At 45.5% G+C, this 23,435-nt stretch overlaps 1 protein-coding gene across 5 annotated transcripts in view; it reads right to left on the minus strand.

The window, feature by feature from the left end:
- Nucleotides 1-23,435, minus strand: part of SYNE3 (spectrin repeat containing nuclear envelope family member 3) — an 82,868-nt gene that overhangs the window by 52,351 nt on the left and 7,082 nt on the right. For all 5 annotated transcript variants that reach the window (XM_069737545.1, XM_069737563.1, XM_069737554.1 and 2 more), the window contains exons 2-3: nucleotides 3,415-3,571; nucleotides 31-203 (exon numbers count right to left, since the gene is read on the minus strand). In XM_069737545.1, the coding sequence (XP_069593646.1) occupies nucleotides 31-203; nucleotides 3,415-3,558 (317 nt within the window). In that variant the 5' untranslated portion in view covers nucleotides 3,559-3,571. The remainder of the gene's footprint in view (nucleotides 1-30; nucleotides 204-3,414; nucleotides 3,572-23,435) is intronic.

Genomic DNA, 23,435 nt, shown 5'->3' on the forward strand with positions numbered 1-23,435 from the left:
GGCAAAGTATAGGAGGTCCGCAAGTCTCACCTGTGACAGTGGATCATGTATGTTGTGGTTTCCTCCAACGAGCCCTTGATTTTGGCCAATTTCAGCTGGACCTCGTGCTTCTCCTCCTCGCTGCTCTCTCCCAGCAGAACCTCGGCCTTCATCAGGACTTTCTCCACCAGCAGCTTCCCGTCTCCTTCCAAGGAGCAGATTTTCTACCCAGAAAGCAACAAATTACTCAGAGCCATTGTAATAGGATCTAATGCGATACAACGTAACACATAAATATAACGTTAACATACAGATGATACAATGTATATAGATGATGTAATGATGCGGCACTGGGAAGTTTCAGAATGTAATATAATATTATCCAGTGTAATAAAAAGATAACCGATGATGTGAAGTTACATACATTATGGAATAGAATACAATGTAACATTTCCTAATGCAATTTCAAATAATGTAGTATAATACAGATGTTTTATAAGGTAATATATTACTATATAAATGGTTACACCCTATAATCTCGTGTTGTATAATGTGATAATAGAATGTAATACTGTAATGATTTATCATTTATTTATCATTTAATACAATGTATCATTCCATAATGTATCCCAAACATAGAAAAAGTCCAGTGCTGCCGAGCTAACCCCATAAGATTCAGGCTCCTGCAGACAAAGTAGATGAGCGCTGTCCGATTTTTAATTTCCGACTGTCCAAATCGGCAGGGTGCGATACCTTCTTCCAAGTTTCAGATGAGACTCTTTCAGTTTATGGGGGCATATATATTAAAAAAAAAAGATCCCCAATGCACAAGGACTGCATGCTGACGGTACATGGACTGCATACTGACGGCACTTGGATGGCTCACGGCTTGCACACTGCTGACCCACAGGCTCCATGTTGATGGCACACGAACTGCACACAGACGGCACACGGCTTGCACATTGATGGCATGAAGACCCCACGCTGACGGCACGTGGACCGCACACGGTCTGTAAGCTGACAGCACGCGGACGCCACGCTGACGGCACAAGGACTGCACACTGATGGCATGCAGACCCCATGCTGACGGCACACGGCCTGCATGCTGACGGCACACGGCCTGCACGCTGACTGCAAACGGCCTGAACGCTGACGGCATGCAGACCCCATGCTGACGGCACACGGACTACACGCTGACGGCACAAGGACTGCACACTGACGGCATGCAGACCCCATGCTGACGGCATGCAGACCCCACGCTGACGGCACGCGGCCTGCACACTGATGGCACAAGGACTGCACACTGACTGCAAGCTGACGGCACACGGCTTGCACATTGATGGCATGCAGACCCCACGCTGACGGCATGTGAACCGCACACTGACGGCACACGGACTGCACGCTGAGACCTTCTATGTGCTGTGTGTGATTTTCTTGTACAATTTTTAGAGACCACTTGATCCAAAAAATTACATGGACATATGAGCAGCACCAAAGTCTATAATGGATGTGTATGATGTGTCTGCTCGGATTCACCGACTTGTCAACCTCAAACAGAAAACCCCAACAATGCCGTGACGATCCCATAAGACCCAACGTATCGACTTCCAGAGTTACAACATTCTGCTGAATGATCTGATCCGAGAACGTGTGGTGTGAACGGGCCCCTATCAGGAGCTCTGGGGCTTACGCCCTTTGGGCACCATCTTTATTTGTCTCGTAAGTGTGTAAATTCACATTTTATATATTTGCTTTTAACCGTTTCTCCCCCTCAGACACAACTGATCAGGAGAGATCCCGGTGTGTGGGGGAGGGTGGTCTGATCCCATATCGCACCATCAGGAGGCTGCAGAGAGGGACAGAAAGGCTGAACCTGCTGAAACGTGTCGGCCAGGACGTGGATTGTTTTGCTACTTTGTTATTCTTCTTCTTCTGGGATCTTCTCAGGTTGAACAGTTTGTGGAGATCCACACAGACGTCTGTGCAACCTGCGAGTCCTCTGCACGTGAGTTCGGGTACACGCTCATTATATAGTGTAGTGACACTGCGATGTTTTATTATAGGACAGTAACATATTCAATAAGTAGCAGAATAATAAACTGCAGTAATAAATAACTCCATATAATGGGCAGGGAAATGTGCCACATTTTGTAATTTGTGCCAGATAACTGTTTCATGACCGGCGCAATATTTATGTGTCTTAGACTCTTTGGGCCGGATTCATTCAGACTGGTGCATTTTGTACTCCGATCGATGATCCCAATTAATAAAGAGGCGCACACCACTAAGGAGTCAGGCGCATCTCGGAGGTGTGCACCTCCCCGCGCCAGGAGAACTCTTCTGGTGTAAGATACACGTAAGCTTCGATTTGTCGGGCGACCTTCATCACACAACGGTCCTTTCATGCTTCAAAGTTCAGTAGAGACGACCAGGACTGAAAACGCCAAAAGTTGGTAAACTTACACATTATATAATGTCGGCTCTACCTGGCGGGGTCGGCTGGCAGTCTAATGTGTGTGGGGGCCTACTGACTCGCCCACAACACGATGTCAGGGAGCAGGATTCAGGACCTTGCATTTCTGACCTTCAGGTAGCCAAGCGATCCTGTATATGGGGGGACTCTATTAGGAATGAGTAAGGAGGCTTTAAGATGCTGTTCTGTTCCTTCCCCATGCTGTACACTGCATCTGTGCTCAAGTAGGGCAACGGTATGATCATTGTCTCTCGCTTAGCTGCATTGGTAGTGTGAGATCCATTAAATGACTGTGAATCAGCAGTTTTTTTTTATCTCCCAATTAGACAGCCTGACTGTGCCCAGAACAATCAGGAATACAAATATCATTGATCTCGACAGCCTGTCTTGATTACACGATGTGCTGCCGAGAAACATGAGTTTTGCTCCTGCAAGCTGCTTACTCTGCACTGACGTTTTAGAATGTCAGTGCAAAGTAAAATGTGGACTGTCCAGATGTTCATACTGAATGGGCAGCAGAATTTCAGCCGGACATACACGACATGACAGACAACGGATCAGTCTATCCTGGCATCAATCATTGGACACTGGGATTTCTGACCCTTGGTTCCTGAATGTCTATGCCCCGGTGAGTCTGGCACAGGGCAACCTGCAATGTGAGGAAGCTCCACTATGTTTCAGATACTGACGACTTAATCGATGAGGATGCAAAGGGCACAGATCATGGAGGGGCCCCTCTGCTGCTCCTCCTGTCAATATAGTAAGATTTATATTGAGCTTGATGTCATACTTATACCTAGAAAAGTTGAGTGACAACCAATATGGCTGCCATTACAAGTCCTATCGGTCGTATCCTTGTGCTAATGTTGCAGCTGACATGAGCGCCAGAAGCCACCTATGGCGAAACACAGTAACAGACAGAATATAGTGCTGATCAGGAGATGGTGAGACTCCGTCCTCACCTCTGTCTCCCTGAGCCTGGACTCCAGCGCTGACCGTGGACCCTGGGTGTTGTCATTCTCTTTCAGCCGCTTGTGGATCTCCTTCATCCAGGCTTCTGCCATTTCCAGGGACGTCTCAAATTCATCATGTGGCAGCTGAGTCATCGCATGAGAATAGCTGCAAGACAAGGACACTATGAATCCCAAATTGCGGAATATTCAAAAGGACCGCCCCCGAGGATCAACCCAACTGTGTTTATTTGCATTATCCCACCCCTTTTATTTGGTTCAGGGAACAGTAAGCACATTTACAGGAAAATCTTTTACAGAGTCATTAATGGGATACGCTGGTTTCTAGATTATCAGATATTCCAGACTACGGGAAGGTGATGGAAAAGGCCTTTTCAAATAGGAAACTGTGTTGGTTTGTGCCAAGATTACACATTCACAGAGCATGTGCACATTTTAATGTTCCTCAAATGCATCGAATATACAAACTGAAGCACCTTTTCAAAGGGTCTCAATGGAAAATATTCTACCGTTTTGTGTATGCAGCTCCAATGCGACCTATTATTATTATTTATTATTTATTATTATGGCGCCATTTATTCCATGGCGCTTTACATGTGAGACCTATGGGTCTTAATAGTTAAAGTCTGATCCTATAGTTATGTGCAACCTGATAAACTACCTAGAATTTAGGAGTGAGATGTGGTAGAGAAATACAATGAAGGATCAGACAACTCCACGATTGGTTGTAGTCTGTCACCAAGGAGACACACAGGTTGGTATCGGAGCTGTATACAAGAAAGGGTTGGAGGTTTTTTTTAATCAAGACTGTTCGAAAAATGGCTTTTTTTTTGTATTTTAAATACATTGGGGCAATAAAAAAAAATGTCCAAACTATTAACACCCCTTTAGGAAACGTAGATGGCATTTTATTAAAGCACTGTAGATATTCCTCCAGGCACAGAAGAGGTTAAAAATTTCCCCTTGAAGATTTTTTTGCCCCCCAGAATTACTCTGCGCTCACTCGGGATCCAAAAACAAGGAAAATCTCTTCTGGAGTGGGACCACGGCGGGGAGGGACGGGGACACTGCCAGTTTGGAAAATAACGTTTCCATTACGCCTCCCTCTGGATTTACCAAAACATTCCCCAGGAATCCTCGTTCTGTCGCTGCACCTCGTCATGCCCTCTAAGAATATGAAGGTCATCCCCGGGGCCAGTGGGGGGCACCATTGCCTGTTCCTGGCACTGGGATGTGTGTGGAACCTCGGCAGATGCCCCCCGGCCAGCGGCGCCGCCCTGCAGCTCGTGCCCCCCAGATGTGCCTTCTCGTGACTTTATTTCTCACTTTTTCCATCTTGCTCAGGGATTTCTTGGAGGTTCAATTAAACTTGTAAAAGAAACATGGAAGATATTAAAATACTTGTCCTTTGAGTCAGAACATGAAATTCGGAGCGAAGGGCCCGGAGCCACAAAGCACTTTCCTTACAGGATGTGCAAACTTCTGCATCTGCTCTTGTTGTTGCAACAATGTATCACATACAAACAGAACTGTGGCTCCTCTGTTTTGTGTTTACAGAGACTTTGCAATGGAAACTAAGGGAAGAAAGGTTTAACCTCTTCTGTGCTGTGGACAGTGCAATGTCATCCACCCCAGCAGAGGGGGTACAGTGACCCCTCTGTTCCTTTCCTGTCGGATATGTTGGTGCTATAAAACAAAATTATTATTCCCTTGAAGGGATCCTACCTGCAACATTTTTGCCATGCAGAGCAACAACGGCCAAGCAACAATCTGCAGTGCAACAATGACCCCAATTTAGTCACAACCCATTTTATCCACATGTGCACTGAGGTGAATTGAGACACTTGCAGCCTACGCCTCCTCTTCACTCCTCCCCACCCCCAGCTGATTGATTGACAGCGTAGAGTCTCTGCTGCGTGACAGAACCTCTGCTTCTTGATGAAATCTTGTGCATGCGCCATTCTCCTTTCTGGTTGGCGCATGCACAGTACGAGAACATAGATCTGGGCAGCAAGTCAGCGCACTGTGCAAGTACCAGCCAAAGATGACCAAGACGAGAGCGCACGCACTGGCCAAGAGGCGAGGGCGCACAAATCATCCAAAAGAGGAGAGCGCACGCACCGGCCAAAAGACGAGGGAGCACGCATTGGCCTAAAGACGAGAGTGCACGCATTGGCCTAAAGACGAGGGCGCACGCACCGGCCAAAAGACGAGGGAGCACGCATTGGCCTAAAGACGAGAGTGCACGCATTGGCCTAAAGACGAGGGCGCACGCAGCGGCCCAAAGATGAGGGCGCACGCATTGGCCTAAAGACGAGAGTGCACGCACCAGCCAAAAGACGAGAGCGCACACATTGGCCTAAAGACGAGAGCGCACGCAGCGGCCCAAAGATGAGGGCGCACACAGCGGCCCAAAGATGAGGGCGCACGCATTGGCCTAAAGACGAGGGCGCATGCATCGGCCAAAAGACAAGGGCGCACGCAGCGGCCACAAGATTTCAGCTGGGAGCAGAGGTGACATCAATAAGAAGAGACTCTGCAATTGTTGCATATTGATAAGCAGAAAAGGTTGCGGACAGGTTCCCTTCCGTGGGGTGTGAAAACTTTTGCAACCAATGTACTATTGTTTTGATGCATCTAAGGCTACTTTCACACTAGCGTTAACTGCAATCCGTCACAATGCGTCGTTTTGCAGAAAAAACGCATCCTGCAAAAGTGCTTGTAGGATGCGTTTTTTTCCTTATAGACTTGTATTGACGACGCATTGCGACGGATTGCCACACGTCGCATCCGTCGTGCGACGGATGCGTCGTGCTTTGGCGGACCGTCGGGAGCAAAAAACGCTACCTGTAACGTTTTTTGCTCCTGACGGACCGCTTTTTCCGACCGCGCATGCGCGGCCGGAACTCCGCCCCCACTTCCCCGCACCTCACAATGGGGCAGCGGATGCGCCGGAGAAATGCATCCGCTGCCTCCGTTGTGCAGTGCGTTAAACGCTAGTGTCAGAATCTCTGCCCGACGCATTGCGACGGGGAGATTCCGACGCTAGTGTGAAAGTAGCCTAAGCTAAAATAAATGCAGCATTCGCTCATACAAAGAGGGACTAAAGGTGAAGATCTCAACCCTTTATAAAAGTAATGTGTCCGCAGCTCTTGTGCACATTAATTTGTCTTCATGGTTACAGACTATTAATATCCCCATGCAGTCGTATGCCCCCATGTGTCTATAGAGGAGCAAAGCAAGAAGCGTGGAACCCCAGGACCTGACTACTTTGGGACTGTAGTCTGTAACCAAGGAAACACAAAGGTCTTCACTGGAACTGCAAACACAAAACAGGAGATGTGTACTCTACTTTTTACAAAAATCATTTTTTTTTTTTAAATACAATGGAGCAATGAAAATAATTGCAAATATCTACACTCCTTTTATGGGGCTGGAAAGTGACTAGTGCGTCACATTTCGCATCCCCCCACGTTTTGCATTGGTTAACATGTCAGCGTACAGACATATATGACGTGACCCACTGGGAGACACAGACAGACGAGGGCCCCTGTGCAAGACCAAGTATATGGGCCCCTTGTAGTCCAATAATTCATCATAATGCACAATTCCCCCTGCTTTGGAGCTGGGTGTGGCCCCTGACTTTCTTGGGCCCCTCTGCAGCTGCACCAACTGCATGTCCTATAGTGACCCCCTCATCCCCAGGCCCACACGTCACCCAACACCCTGTGCTCGGAGATAGAGGGAATCCCTCCCTGCCAGCGCAGCTTCCTGTGACTCAGTCGTGCCGCGCAGCAGCAGTTTCCTCTCGTTGGTCACAGGCCGTTATAAATACATCTGGGCTTCATTAGCAGCAGAGGAAGAAATCTTATTATATCCAGAGGGCAAATGCCCATAAGAACAGTGAAAAAGGGCAAAAAAGCATGAAAAGGTATAAAATGTCATAAAAAATAGAAAATCTGTCCACTTACAGGGGATAGAAAAAACGAAGAAAAAACCGAAACAAAGTCCAAAATGCAGTATAAATTACAAGATTTATTAAAATATATATAATATAGTGTAACGGTGGGATGAAATACCATAAAAAGCACAACACCAGGGACATGTAAATGGCAGCACTAAAAATAAGTTAAATATATAACCACAGTGTAAGAACAACATATATGTGCATACCTGTGTCAATAAGCCATAAACTATATAGCATGCAGATTTACCAAATAAATATTATAAAGTGCATGTGCAAACTTAATTACCGTAGTTGGTGGCAAAAAGGAGACCAAATAGAGATGCTGATAATAATTATTGGTGCAAACTATTGGCGCTAAATCCGGCCGGCATATAGTATAATAGTCATAGTGACCAGTGAGCTATAAAGCACCCAGCGGGCAAGCAAAAAAAGAAAAAAAAATTTCAGTAGAGGTCAAAAAGAAGCCGCCTGGTATTACCTGCTGAATGGGATGAACGTCCCTGGGATGTGCCAAACCCCGACGCACGTTTCGGCGTCTGCATTTTGGACTTTGTTTCGTTTTTTTCTTCGTTTTTTCTATATGTTTTCCCGATTTGTCCGATACATCTTCCATTGGTGCACATTGGTGGTTATAGATATAACGCATTGGGTATTCTAGAATATGCATGTCCCCGTAGTATATGGACAATGATGATTCCAGAATTTGCGGCAGACTGTGCCCGTCGCTGATTGGTCGAGGCAACCTTTATGACATCATCGTCGCCATGGCAACCATTATGATATCTACGTCGATACTGTGCCCGTCGCTGATTGGTCGAGGCGAATTCGCGGCAGACTGTGCCCGTCGCTGATTGGTCGAGGCAACCTTTCTGACATCATCGTCGCCATGCTGTGCCCGTCGCTGATTGGTCGAGGCCTGGCGGCCTCGACCAATCAGAGACGTGGGATTTTCAGGACAGACTGACAGAAAAGCCCTTAGACAATCTATCTATATATATAATTGTCTAAGGGTTTTTCCGTCTGTCTGTCTGTCTTTCTGTCTGTCTGTCCTGGAAATCCCAGGTCTCTGATTGGTCGAGGCCGCCAGGCCTCGACCAATCAGCGACGGGCACAGCGACGAAGATGTCATAAAGGACGTAGAAATCCCACGTTTCTGATCCAGCGACGGGCACAGTATCGACGTAGATGTCATAATGGTTGCCATGGCGACGATGATGTCATAAAGGTTGCCTCGACCAATCAGCGACGGGCACAGTCTGCCGCGAATTCTGGAATCATCATTGTCCATATACTACAGGGACATGCATATTCTAGAATACCCGATGCGTTAGAATCGGGCCACAATCTATCTATATATATATATATATATATATATATATATATAGTGAAAAAATTGGAACAGCATCAAATTACTACCTTACAAGGCATGCAGAGCTCTCCCGACCAGCAATCCAATGGTCAAAAAGTAATAAACTAAAAAAAAAAGGAAAAGCAGCACAAAATAATTGAAAAAAAGTGGACTTTAATGCCTGAACGGCGTGGCACCGTTTCGGATATGTTATCCTTTGTCAAGCCTTTGGCAAGATCTCAAGTTGGGACCCCCAGCAATCAAGTCTTTAGGGGACCTGAACTAAGTAGTACGTTTCCTCTGCAGCGCCCCCGCAGTTAAAGTGAAGCATTACACAGCCCTTATCTAATTCACTGGGCCATGTCATGTATGGGATGTACAGGTCCTCCAAAGTGAGGGACGATCTTGTCATCTCCCTCCACTTCTGAACGGAGACCCCCTCTCACTTCCTTTTCCCAGGATTCCCCAGTAGGTTATTTGTTGTATAAATTTCTTTAAACCAGGAAAAAATTTTAAAAGAATTTTCTAAGATCCAGATTGTGGTTAATACCAGAGCGACGAGGTTCCTGGGATCGATGGGGTCCAGACCTTGTGTAGTGGGGGTGCATGGTACTCCCACCAATCTGATATTGGTCACCTATTCTAATGAGCGTCGCTCAAAGACATTAACGTCCTGGGGAACACTTTCATGACCCATCTTTCCCAGTGCTCTGAATGGCAGAACGGCCTCCTCTTTTTAGGCTACATGAGTCTTTTTAGCCTTTTAATTGTTTTGTTTTTTTTTTACACTTCTGCTTTTGAAAAATGCCTGCTGGGAAAAAAAGTCCATGTCCTCACTTCTTTATAGCGGCTCCTCTCCAAACCAGGCAGGAAACAAAGAACTCCTCCAGAAAGCAAAAAAGCCCCGAAAATGGCTTCTACTAGAACATTTTTGACCACCTCAAAAAAAAAAAATCCTGTGTGCCCATAGCCATAAAGGACAATGAGTCCAACAGCGGCACATGGCCGGACAGCTGCCAGGAGGAGTAATCTCAGCTGTCAGGGGATCACCTGTCAATCACACTATCAAACTCGCTCAGCAGGATCCGGCCTGGTTGTCATGATGTTCCGCAGCAGCTGCAGGCTATCAGAGGACATGTGTCGTCACACCCGGAGCAGCCTGTCACATGTGCCACCAGATAGTACAACAAGCACTGAGGCCAAATTCTCATCAGGCCCCAGATGGCGGCTACAGGCAGAGTCAGAGGAAAAGAGTAGCCCCGATCGTGCCCCTCGCTGCAGACATATCATTGATTTCTGAAGTATGAGCTCTATCGGAGATACAAGGTTCCATGCACTGACACCAAGCATTCACCACAGTGAGAACCCAAAGTACAAAGGGGGAGCCGGCCCTTTAAATTTGAACACAAGCTCATTGTCTATAGGAGAAGCTCCAATACAAATACAATATAATCCTAAACCTGGGACCCTCCACAATCAGGACCCCTGACAGTCTGGACTCCCCCACACTCCACAACCAGGACCTCCCCCAACAGTCTGGGGAGCCCCTCACTCCAGCAGCCTGCACAGACCCCCAGCACAACCTGGTCCCCATCTGTTCCTAGCATAATCTAAATGCTAAAATCCATGGGTGACGGGCGGCCGGCGAGCTCAATATCATTACCGTGCATGTAACAATGCATCTCAGAGATTGTTACATTGTGTCATCAGCCCAGAGACCCTTCCTCCATTTACTGCACATGTCCTCCTCCTCTTCCTCCCAGGATTTGCGCCATTTCTTATGACAGAATCAATTAGGGCTTTATCATAATCAGGGGGATTACAGCGGCTTTTTCTATGATGTGGGCAAGACCAGAAAACTAGGGCTTGCGAGACTGGTTAACGCCGTCCCTGGGGGGGAAACAATGCCGGCAACATCTGGGCAACACAACAAAGATAGAAACACAAGCACAAAAGACAAAAATATATACACACACACAACATACACTGAAGATAACGAACACACACCGCAGACACACAACACATACACATCTCAGACAGACAACACAGACCGCAGACAAACAACCCACACTATAGACACACAACACACATCTCAGACAGACAACACACACACTGTAGACACACAACACAGACACACAACACACCGCAGACACACACTGCAAACACACACCATAGACACACAACACTGACAGACACACACCACACATCTCAGACCAGACAGACAACACACACACTGTAGACACACAACACAGACACACAACACGCCGCAGACACACACTGCAAACACACACCATAGACACACAACACTGACAGACACACACCACACATCTCAGACCAGACAGACAACACACACACCGCAGACACACAACACACACATCTCAGACAGACAACACACCGCAGACACACAACACACACTGCAGACACACAACACACACAGACAACACACACACAGAAGACAAACATCACAGACACACACTGCAGAAACACAACACACTGCAGACACAACACACACATAGCAGACAGACAACACACACTGCAGACACACAACACACTGCAGACACAACACACACATAGCAGACACACAACACACACTGCAGACACACAACACACTGCAGACACAACACACACATAGCAGACACACAACACACACTGCAGACACACAACACACACAGACAACACACACAGAAGACAAACATCACAGACACACACTGCAGAAACACAACACACTGCAGACACAACACACACATAGCAGACAGACAACACACACTGCAGACACACAACACACACCGCAAACACCAAACACACACATAACACATATACAATACAGAACAGACGCAAAATAGATACGTGTTAACCCAATGTAAACAGGCCGATAATAATCAGCATAGTTTCTTGATTATCAGCTGATGGTTTGCTTTAAAATAATCTTCTTGATCAATTAGTGTAACCAGCAAGTGCTGACGAGAACAATGTTATTCTATGCACACAGCAGGGAGGTCTACCTGACACCTTGCATGTATGTAACTGCTGGTCGCTTATTGGCTGCGGTCAATCCTTCTACATAGACCCATACACAAGACACAAATGGGTCAAAAATACACACGGTACACAAACAAAAGCACAAGAGAAACAGGTGAGAAACAGATACATAACAGAAGAAACTAACAAGACACATAACAGATACACGGTGGATACAAGACGTAAACACAATTCCATACACATCAGACATACAAACAAGCTACAAATACAAACTAGATAATGATAGAGAAATAGGGGTGCATGTGGGTACAGGACCTGTTAACCCCTAAAGGTACATTGCATTTTTACTCATGCCCCTTGTACTTTGTAGTCACATTTTTTTCACCTATTAAGCACATTGGGAGCTGAATCCTTAGGCTGCACGGTGGTACAGTGGTTTGCACAGCAGCCTTGCAGCGCTGGAGTCCTGGGTTCAAATCCCACCAAGGACAACATCTGCAAAGAGTTTGTATGTTCTCTCCGTGTTTGCGTGGGTTTCCTCCGGGCACTCCGGTTTCCTCCCACATTCCAAAGACATACTGATAGGGAATTTAGATTGTGAGCCCCATCGGGGACAGTGATGATAATGTGTGCAACCTGTAAAGCGCTGCGTAATATGTTAGCGCTATATAAAAATAAAGATTATTATTAAGTTCACACTTTGCGGATTCCACTGCGGATTTTTCTACAGCGGAATTCCAAAATCCGCAGTGAAAACCCGTTGCGGTTTTTACTGCGGATTTATCGCGGTTTTTACTGCGGATTCTTATGCGGATTTTCATCTGCAGTTTCCTATTGGAGCAGGTGGAAATCCGCAGAAAAGAAGTGACATGCTGCGGAATGTAATCCACAGTGTTTCCGCACGTTTTTTTCCGCAGCACGTGCACAGCGTTTTTTGTTTCCCATAGGTTTACATTGTACTGTAAACTCATGGGAAACTGCTGCGGATCCGCAGCGGTCAAATCCGCTGTGGATCCGCAGCAAAATCCGCAAAGTGTGAACATAGCCTCATGGTATCTTGCTCTCCATTAGCCATGGTTTTATTTACTTGCACATATTCTCCACTGACTTGAGGTGAACTTGACAGCGTGGCAAAATGTTCAGAAACTTTCCCACACTAATGAGTTCATGTCCGGTCAGGCGGGGAGGCTGTGCAGGCAGCTTTTCATTCATTCCTCCGTGGTTTACAGCCTGGCCCATAGCATTAGCACTGCTCCGGGTTGTAAATTATTTAACCCCTTGAGATGGATTGCAGCGTGGGTCTTGACTGTACAGCAAACAGGTATGGGATATTGTTGCTTTTTCATTTTGGATTTTTTTTTTTTTTTTAACAGAAGAGCGAGGGCTTCGCTTGGATTGAGAGTGTAATAAAGATGTTAAATCTGTGTGTTTCATTATTTCATTAAAAGACATTACTCTTAACGTGTGTGTGTGTGTGTGTGTGTATTTTTAACCCATTCATACTATTGGATTAATAATGGATAGGTGTCGTTGACACAATAGCAAGGTGACAATAACCCGTAATTACCCCATATGCCACCACCACAGGGCAATGGGAAGAGAGAGGCTAAAAGCCAGAATAGGTGCATCTTACAGATGTGCCTTTTCTGGGGCGGCTGGGAGCAGATGCCTTTAGCTGGGGGGGCAATAACCTTGGTCCCTCTCTATACTATTAGTATCTGCCTTCAGTCACTGGCCTTCCCTCTCTGGCGGAGAAAATTGGGCAGGATCCAATGCCAGTTTTTTCCATGAATTAATCCTTTAGTTTAACACCAACAGCTCCAAAATTGTGAACACACACAATACTAACATTATTAGTGAGGGATATGTAAAATTATAAGGGATATGAAATGGTTTACTGTATGTAAACCATGTCTCATATCCTGTCGGGTTCTGTAATGATTTTACAGAACCTGATAATTGAATTATGGGCTATATATATACCTATACTATGTGTAGACATTTATTCTATCTATTCTTTTCTAACCTGTTAGTGTGATTTTACTGTACACCACTGAATCGCCAGCTTTTCTATAGAACACCGCTGCGTATTTCTCGCAAGTCACACTGATGGTCCTTGTGGTGTGCGAGTTTTTCTCGCACCTATAGACTTTTATTTGCGAGTCTCGGCCGTAATACGGTGACAATCGTATCAAGCTGCAATTTCTCTTGCTCGTATAATATGGCCGAGAAAACAACAGATGAAAGGAGCTGCTCCAATAAATTAACATTGGGCCGAGTGCTATGCGATTTTTTATCGCATAGCACTCATCCATATTACGCTCTAGTGTGACTCCGGCCTTATTGTGGGTTACATAATGGGGATTGTAGACTTACAAAAAACAATGTTGCGAACCCCCTGCTGTAAAGTCTTAATAACTTCAAGCCATCTAACAGGTTAATATGTAACTGCAGCCTGTATAGACCTCGCTGCCATTCTCACCTGCTGCAATAACGGACGGCTCGCCAGCTGCACTCTGCAGGTTACGATACTTTATGACTTTCTAATGAACGATTTATTTCAAAGGAAATAACCCATCTGTACTTATACAGGATTACATCGTCCAGAGCTGCACTCATTCCCTGATAGAAAAGCGTCGAAGCATGATCATTCTCTTAAGGATCTGCTGTACATCAGATAATGTAAAGTCATCAGATATAGGAAAGACTAATTACCTGTCAGCTTTATAGGAGCAGAACAGTGAGTGCAGCTCTGGGATATTACATACACAGAAAGACCATTGTGAATGAACACTTCTAGGATCATTCATTTTACAATAATCTTGCAGTGTAAACAGACTGCCGATAATAATAATAATAATAATAATTTTATTTATATAGCGCCAACATATTCCGCAGCGCTTTACAAATTATAGAGGGGACTTGTACAGACAATAGACATTACAGCATAACAGAAATACAGTTCAAAACAGATACCAGGAGGAGTGAGGGCCCTGCTCACAAGCTTACAAACTATGGGGAAAAGGGGAGACACGAGAGGTGGATGGTAACAATTGCTTTAGTTATTCGGACCAGCTATAGTGTAAGGCTCAGGTGTTCATGTAAAGCTGCATGAACCAGTTAACTGCCTAAGTATGTAGCAGTACAGACACAGAGGGCTAATACTGCATAAAGTGTATGAGAACATGATGCGAGGAACCTTTTTTTTTTTTTTTTTTTTTTATTATAAATAGGCCACACAGGGATCGTTAGGTTAATGCATTGAGGCGGTAGGCCAGTCTGAACAAATGAGTTTTTAGGGCACGCTTAAAACTGTGGGGATTGGGGATTAATCGTATTAACCTAGGTAGTGCATTCCAAAGAATCGGCGCAGCACGTGTAAAGTCTTGGAGACGGGAGTGGGAGGTTCTGATTATTGAGGATGCTAACCTGAGGTCATTAGCGGAGCGGAGGGCACGGGTAGGGTGGTAGACTGATACCAGGGAGGAGATGTAGGGTGGTGCTGAGCCATTAGTTTTGTACTGGATTCTGGAGTGGATGGGTAGCCAGTGTAATGACTGGCACAGGGTAGAGGCATCGGTGTAACGGTTGGTGAGGAATACGATCCTGGCTGCAGCATTCAGGACAGATTGGAGCGGGGAGAGTTTTGCAAGAGGGAGACCGATTAGTAGAGAGTTACAATAGTCCAGACGAGAATGAATAAGTGAAACAGTCAGAGTTTTTGCAGAGTCGAAATTAAGAAAATGCCGATCATTTTACCCGATGAACAAGCATTTTACTAGTCCATTGGATGAACTTCTGTGCAACACAAAAGATCATTATTCTCGGGAGCACATTGTTCTGAGCAAGCAGGAATCACACTGCAGCAAAAAAAAAAATCCATCACAGACCATTCATTGTCAACTCAGCGAGCAGAGAGGGAAATATTTACCTATCGGTTTGTTGTTGAAAAGCCAATCACTGGTTGTTTAACGCTGCCGATCTGTTCTTGTAAAATAATCTTTACTCAGGATCAGTAATGTAATGTATGTACACAGTGACTGCACCAGCAGAATAGTGAGTGCAGCTCTGGAGTATAATACAGGATGTAACTCAGGATCAGTAATGTAATGTATGTACACAGTGACTGCACCAGCAGAATAGTGAGTGCAGCTCTGGAGTATAATACAGGATGTAACTCAGGATCAGTAATGTAATGCATGTACACAGTGACTGCACCAGCAGAATAGTGAGTGCAGCTCTGGGGTATAATACAGGATGTAACTCAGGATCAGTAATGTAATGTATGTACACAGTGACTGCACCAGCAGAATAGTGAGTGCAGCTCTGGAGTATAATACAGGATGTAACTCAGGATCAGTAATGTAATGCATGTACACAGTGACTGCACCAGCAGAATAGTGAGTGCAGCTCTGGGGTATAATACAGGATGTAACTCAGGATCAGCAATGTATGTACACAGTGACTGCACCAGCAGAATAGTGACTGCAGCTCTGGGGTATAATACAGGATGTAACTCAGGATCAGCAATGTAATGTATGTACACAGTGACTGCACCAGCAGAATAGTGAGTGCAGCTCTGGAGTATAATACAGGAGGTAACTCAGAATCAGTTATGTACTTTATGTGAAGGTGCGGAGAGCTTCGCACCGCTGAGTGTGACTACATACCAGTGCTGTCTTTCCTTGAAGCATGAGGATGAGCAGGGATCTGCAGATGATATAACCGCCCATTGCACAGTAGACATTGACGGCTCTGTATTATTATTATGGTGCTGTACTGATGTCACATGACTCTCGGTCCCATCTGTGTAATGATGGCGATCTCAGACAGACATCCCATAACACCGGGGTCGCAGCCACCAAAGACATGAAATAAATCTTTAAGACTTAGGCTGCCGTCACACTATCAGTATTTGTAAGCCAAAACCAGGAGTGGAACAATTAGGCCATGTTCACACAGTGCGTTTTTTACCGCGGAACCGCGGCGGTTTTGCCGCTGCGGTTCCGCAGCTGTTTTCCATGCAGGGTACAGTACACTGTACCCTATGGAAAACAGGACACACTGTGCACATGGTCCGGAAATTGTAAAAAAAAAGCCGCGCTGAATAGCTCCCGGAAAAAAGAAGGAGCATGTCAATTCTTCTTCCTGAACCGCAGCGGTTCTGCACCCATAGACCTCCATTGTGAGGTCAAAATCGCAGTAAAACACGCAGATCAAAAATATATCTGCGGGTTTTACTGCGATTTGATGTGCAGAACCGCTGCAGCAGGAAGTGCGGGGGAGCGGGCGGAAGTGCGTGGGCGGAGTGTGGCTGCCCCCCCCGTGCTCCGATCCCGCCCCCCCGTGCTCCGATGCCCCCCCCCGTGCTCCGATGCCTCCCCCCAGTGCTCCGATGCCCCCCCCGTGCCCTAATCTCCCCCCCTTATACTTACCCGGCGTCCCGGTGTCCGTCCGGCCGTCTTCTCCCTGGGCGCCGCCATCTTGCAAAATGGCGGGCGCATGCGCAGTGCGCCCGCCGAATCTGCCGGCCGGCAGATTCGCTCCAAAGTGCATTTTGATCACTGAGATATAACCTATCTCAGTGATCAAAATAAAAAAATAGTAAATGACACCCCCCCCACTTTGTCACCCCCATTGGTAGGGACAATAAAAAAATTAAGAATTTTTTTTTTTTTTCACTAAGGTTAGAATATGGGTAGGGGTAGGGTTAGGGGTAGGGTTAGGGTTAGGGGTAGGGTTAGGGTTAGGGGTAGGGTTAGGGGTAGGGTTAGGGGTAGGGTTAGGGTTAGGGTTAGGGGTAGGGTTAGGGGTAGGGTTAGGGGTAGGGTTAGGGTTAGGGGTAGGGGTAGGGTATTTTCAGCCATTTTAGCCCTAAAAAGCTTCCTAGGAAACACAGTCTCTGCATAGAAAACTGCATAAAAAAAGGATAAAAAAACGCATCAAAAAACGCATCAAAAAACGCATCAAAAAAGGACAAAAAAAGGACCAAAAAAAGGACCTGCGTTTTCTGCCAAGAGCTGCAGTTTTTAAAAAAAACTGTCCTGAAAAAAAAAGGATGGAAATCCTGAACGTGTGAACATACCCTTAGAGGGAAAGTATAATAGAAACATGTGCACCACTTCTGTATTATCACCCAATCCTGGTTTTGGCTTATAAATACTGATGTAAAATACTGACCAAATACTGCTAGTGTGACGACAGCCTTAGTGACAGTTTACTATTACTGACATTGGCTCATGTACAGAGGACATTACTGTTGTTTTTGAGCAGAGATGCTTTACCTTTCCCCTACAAGCCACAGATATCACGTGCTGCGCTGTAGAGCGTGCGCTGCAGAGCGTGTGCTGCCGACTCCGCGTCTTCCTATGAGCCGACCACTTCCTGTGTTATTTCAGAGCGAAGCGGAGAAACGTTTTATCATCACAGAAACAGAGGCAAAAATCTGAAGATGTTACAGAAACACAACGGCCAAAATGTTTAATTAAGGATTAATAAAAAGCAATCGTAAATAATGAGCGTTACAGATCTGCCGCTCCCCTCCCCCAATGTGCAAAATACAAATCATCTGCACAATTTGCATCTGGGGCTGACACCTGCAAACACAGCAACGTGGCCCTGTGCCCACACCCTGTGTACACGGCCGTCCTGTACACCCGGATTACGCCTCATGTGCGCTCATCCCCTATATAATGCGTTCGAAAAATGAGAATATAGAGAAGGAGGGGCCGGGGCGGGGGAGGAGGGGGACAAAAAAAATCTTGAAAAACAAGACGGAGAATTTCATTACCTCCTGAATGAAGACACATGACACGTGACCGCTGTGAGTATTTCAGTCCCTCGTAAAATAACTAAAATTCATTGCAAAAAATAAATAAACAGTCAAAGCAGAAATATTTTATAAACAATTTTTCTTTTGTTTGTTGCAGCGCTGAACAATAGCTGCGGCCAATAAACCCCCCGGGAGCAGGGTGTTCCTGTGGCATTTTGGGCATCGAAGATAATAGCAGCGGATGAAATACCAAACCGCCTACTAAAAGCCACAGTAAAAGGCGGAACGTCGCAGCCCCAGACAAAAACATCCCCGGCTGCCAGCACGCTCCGTGCTGGATTTAAAGGGACAGTACAACATATTGATACAGCAGCTGTCAAAAATAATTGTGCACATGTCACACTGAAAACTTTTAATCTCAAAATGGACACTGTGGTTTTTTTTTTATTAGTGGGTCTAAAAAAGCCCTGGGAAGACTCTTCCTGTCCATTTCTATTGAAAAATCACTTTCCTGTTCATCATGTTCTATTCTATTTTATTTTTATTTTTTTTTAAGTGCAGTTTTTTTACTTCAGGTTTTGTAAAATATTGCATGTAACTTCTTTAAAGCGCCTCCAAACTAAGGCACTGTCTAATAAAAAAAAAGTTTCAGGAATAGAAAAAATTCCTCGAAAAACAAGGAGCGGTTTCTGAAGCGGTGTGCACCTAAAAACATGTCACTTTTTAAAGGATTAAGAAAGTCCATTTACCCTAAGGCTGTGTTGACATGGACATCTTTGGAGTGGACTTTCTCCAAATTGCTTGAATAAAATAAAAATTTGGAGCATTTTCCATTTTGGTAAAATGTTCTCACTTCTGTAGACCCATTATGATATCTGACTTTCACATACGAGCGCTATCTGGGATTTTAATTAATGGGACTTGTAACTGTGATAGTCTATGGGGCCATTCACGTGTTCAAGATATTTCACTGACCGGGTAGTCCGCAGAAAAGCTCGACGATGTAAGATTTGTACCCGAGGGTGAAATCAAAATTGGTAATCTATGGGTCAGACTGCTGTCTGATTTTCACATAGGACACGGTGAATAAACATTCTTTGTTATCCGTGTACATGAAAACGGATGATGTCATGATCCGGACCAGGTTTTGGGTCCTGTTTTCCCTTTTTCCCGGTCTGGTAGTGTCGGGATTTGGCCTTTCTTGGCCTCTGTCTGGGTTTGGAATCGCTGTTTCTCGCTGCTGCTTCCTGCAGGCGATGTCAGTTGTGTTTTGTGCCTGGTGCTGCTGTGGCTGGCTCTGGTTGGTCCTGCTGCGTTTGCTGTCTGGGCCCGTGCCTCTGTTTTCCCGTAAGGGTATGTGTCCACGTTCAGGATTGCATCAGGATTTGGTCAGGATTTTTCATCAGTATTTGTAAGCCAAAACCAGGAGTGGAACAATTAGCGGAAAAGTATAATAGAAACATATGCACCACTTCTGTATTTATCACCTACTCCTGGTTTTGGCTTACAAAAACGGATGGAAAATCCTGACCAAATCCTGATGCAATCCTGAACGTGGACACATACCCTTACCGTCTTGACTCAGTGTTTCCCTTTAGGGTGCAGACTCCCTGGTTTTGACTTGGCTTGTATCCTGACCTGTTTCTGTCCTTTGTCTTATCCGCTCCTGACCGTTATGGCCTCCTGGCTTGTCTCTGACCGCGAGTTTGCTTATTCCTTTGGCACTGCGTTGCGGTCTAGGACTTGACCCGGCTTGTTTGACTATTCTGCTGCCACCTGTGGTAGCCTCACTGTTGCACTGCAGGTCAGCTCTGTTTAGGTGCAGACCTGCTTCCTCTCTACTGCCATCTAATGAAGCCTGCACCTACCTGAATTGCAGCAGCATGAAAGATGACACTTGGACCACAGTTTGATCATGGTCTTATCCAATTTTCTCTCATACAAGAATAATGAACCAAATTATTTTGATATGTGAATGAGGTCGTAAAGAGAATCCTGATCAGAGACCTCTCAAAACTACGCACTGTCCAATCAACAGGCAAAAGGAAAGAAAAAAAACTCTTCAAGAAGTCTTGAAAACTAATTCAGAAAATGAAAAACTCCTCAAAAACTTCCCAAAGTTTTTATGTGCACGGAGTTGTCTTGCAGACTTTTCAGAGCAGAAACTCCACGTTTTGAGATTTTGAGGAGGAGGCAAATCCTCATAGCTGGAACCTTTAGCCGTGGGGGTGATGCAGCATAGACAGATAAGTGAGACAGTTTGGGATTTTTATTAGTCTGCAACTTTTACAATAAGGCCGGGATCACACATGTGAGAAACATGTCCGTGTCTCGCATGTGAAAACCAAGCTGTGGCGCCAGCAATCCAGAGCGGAGCGTGCGGCCGCATAGCAACACATGGAGCTGCAAGCTCCGCTCCCAAGTGCCGGCGCCAGAGCTTGGATTTCACATGCGAGACACGGACGTGTTTCTCGCATTTGTGTGATCCCGGCCTAAGGCTTCTTTTACACTTGCCGTGGTTTTGCGGCCCATTTTTGTGGCCCCAATAGATTTCTATCGGGCCGCAAAAACGGGCCGCAATAATTCCACGGAGTACCATACGCCGTATGGCCATGAAAGCCGTATTTACTGCCATGAAAATATATCGAGCCTGCTCGATATTTTTCATGGCTTATGGACGGAAACACCATTTTTTTTCCAATACTTTTTCCATAGTATTGGAAACCAGAAAAACGGCAATCCGCAAGTTTTTTGAGGTCCGTTATTGCGGCAGACAAAATTGCGGCAATACGGTTGGCAGAAAAGGCCCGCAAAAAACACGGCAAGTGTAAAAGAAGCCTAATGAAACAGTTGGTGGGGGAAAAAAAGAAAAAAGTTAAAATAGTTGTGGATGCAGCTACGGGAGGAATGCGAGTGCAGAGGTAACACCTGCACCGATTCCCGTGGCGGGTCACATACACCAGTATTCCGCATGCATCATCGGGGCTGGGCTCCTGCAGCCTCCAGATGCCGCATATACAGGAGTGTGAGGACGGATTGCTCTGGGCTTATCACACGGCCACGAGTCATCAGCTTCATAAAGGACCTCAGAGTTTACGGCCAATTGAAGCAGAATAGATGATAATTATAGCGTGCAAACAATGGCTGAGAAATGATGGGACTCGTGGACGCGGCGCGCTCTGCTGTGACGGATCTAAGTGGTGACAGCTGCTGCTTACATGACTAATTAAATGCACAATGAATTATTAATACACCTGCAATCAGGACAGATGCAAGAGGCGGAATGCAGATGGTGCCGGTGCGCAGCTCTCGCCGCTGTGCCTTTATATGATGATTGGGGTGACAGGCGGAAACAGGTAAAACACGCAGTGTTTCCAGAATAATGGACCAGGATCTTAGGTCAAACATATGGAGAAAACACAAAAATACAGGGAACCTACATAATATACAGCCAAAGGCCGGCGTCACACTTGCGAGTTTTACGGACGTAACAGCGCAGAAACTATGTCCGTAAAACTCGCAAAAAATACGGCACAATTATTCTCTATGCCCCTGCTCCTATCTGCTGTATTTTACTGATCAGTATTATACGGCTTTCTACGGCCGTAGAAAATCGCAGCATGCTGCGTTTGTCACCGTATTGCGCAAATAAAACGCCAATGAAAGTCTATGGAAGCCCCAAAAATACGGATTACACACGGACCAGCAGTGTGACTTGCGAGAAATATGCAGCGCTGTTACAGAGAAAAGCCGGTAATTCAGTGCGGTGTACAGTAAAATCACACTGACAGCTTATAGTAGAATAGGTAGAATAAATGTGTACACATTGAATAGGTATATATATATATATATGTCAGTGAGACACATATATGTATATATATTCTTACTTCATACAGCCGCGAGATAGCAAAAAGCCGGTAATTCAATTACCGGCTTTTGCTTTCTCCTTCCTAAACCCGACATGATATGAGACATGGTTTACATACAGTAAACCATCTCATATCACCATTTTTTTTGCATAATCCACACTACTAATGTTAGTAGTGTGTATCTGCAAAATTTGGCCGTTCTAGCTCTTAAAATAAAGGGTTAAATGGCGGAAAAAATTGGTGTGGGCTCCCGCGCAATTTTCTCCGCCAGAGTAGTAAAGCCAGTGACTGAGGGCAGATATTAATAGCCTGGAGAGGGTCCATGGTTATTGGCCCCCCCCCTGGCTAAAAACACCTGCCCCCAGCCACCCCAGAAAAGGCACATCTGGAAGATGCGCCTATTCTGGCACTTGGCCACTCTCTTCCCATTCCCGTGTAGCGGTGGGATATGGGGTAATGAAGGGTTAATGCCACCTTGAATTACCGGCTTTTTGCTATCTCGCGGCTGTATGAAGTAAGAATATATATACATATATGTGTCTCACTGACATATATATATATATATATATATATAGACAGTATATATGTTTTTATTTTTTTTTTAACACATGGATCACTTCTATAGCGGTATGTCGGCTTGGCAAGCCTGCGATAAAAACACGCAGTACGGCTGCCATACGGATTACATACGGAGGATGCCATGCGCAAAAAACGGTGACACACCCTGCCTACGGAGGAGCTACGGACCACTATTTTCGGGACTTTTCAGCGTATTACGGCCGTAATATACGGACCGTATTTGCATACGCTGAGTGTGACGCCGGCCAAAGGGGTTCACCATTTACTGCGGCAAGAGATTGGATGTTATTTGGAGTTAAATGCAACTTTTTGCTCCTTTATGGACGGAGAGTGATAGCATACATAATGTGTGCATAGGTGATGGCTGATGAACAGGAGCAGTAGATTGTAGGACACATGACCATAATCGCGGCTTCTCCAGATTAAAATAGCTGATAACAGGGGGCAATAAAGTAATATTCAGCTGTTCAGCAAATGCTGATACGATGGAATTTTAAG

The sequence above is a fragment of the Ranitomeya imitator genome, chromosome 1 (assembly GCF_032444005.1).
Source record: "Ranitomeya imitator isolate aRanImi1 chromosome 1, aRanImi1.pri, whole genome shotgun sequence".
In the NCBI taxonomy this organism is placed as follows: Eukaryota; Metazoa; Chordata; class Amphibia; order Anura; family Dendrobatidae; genus Ranitomeya; species Ranitomeya imitator.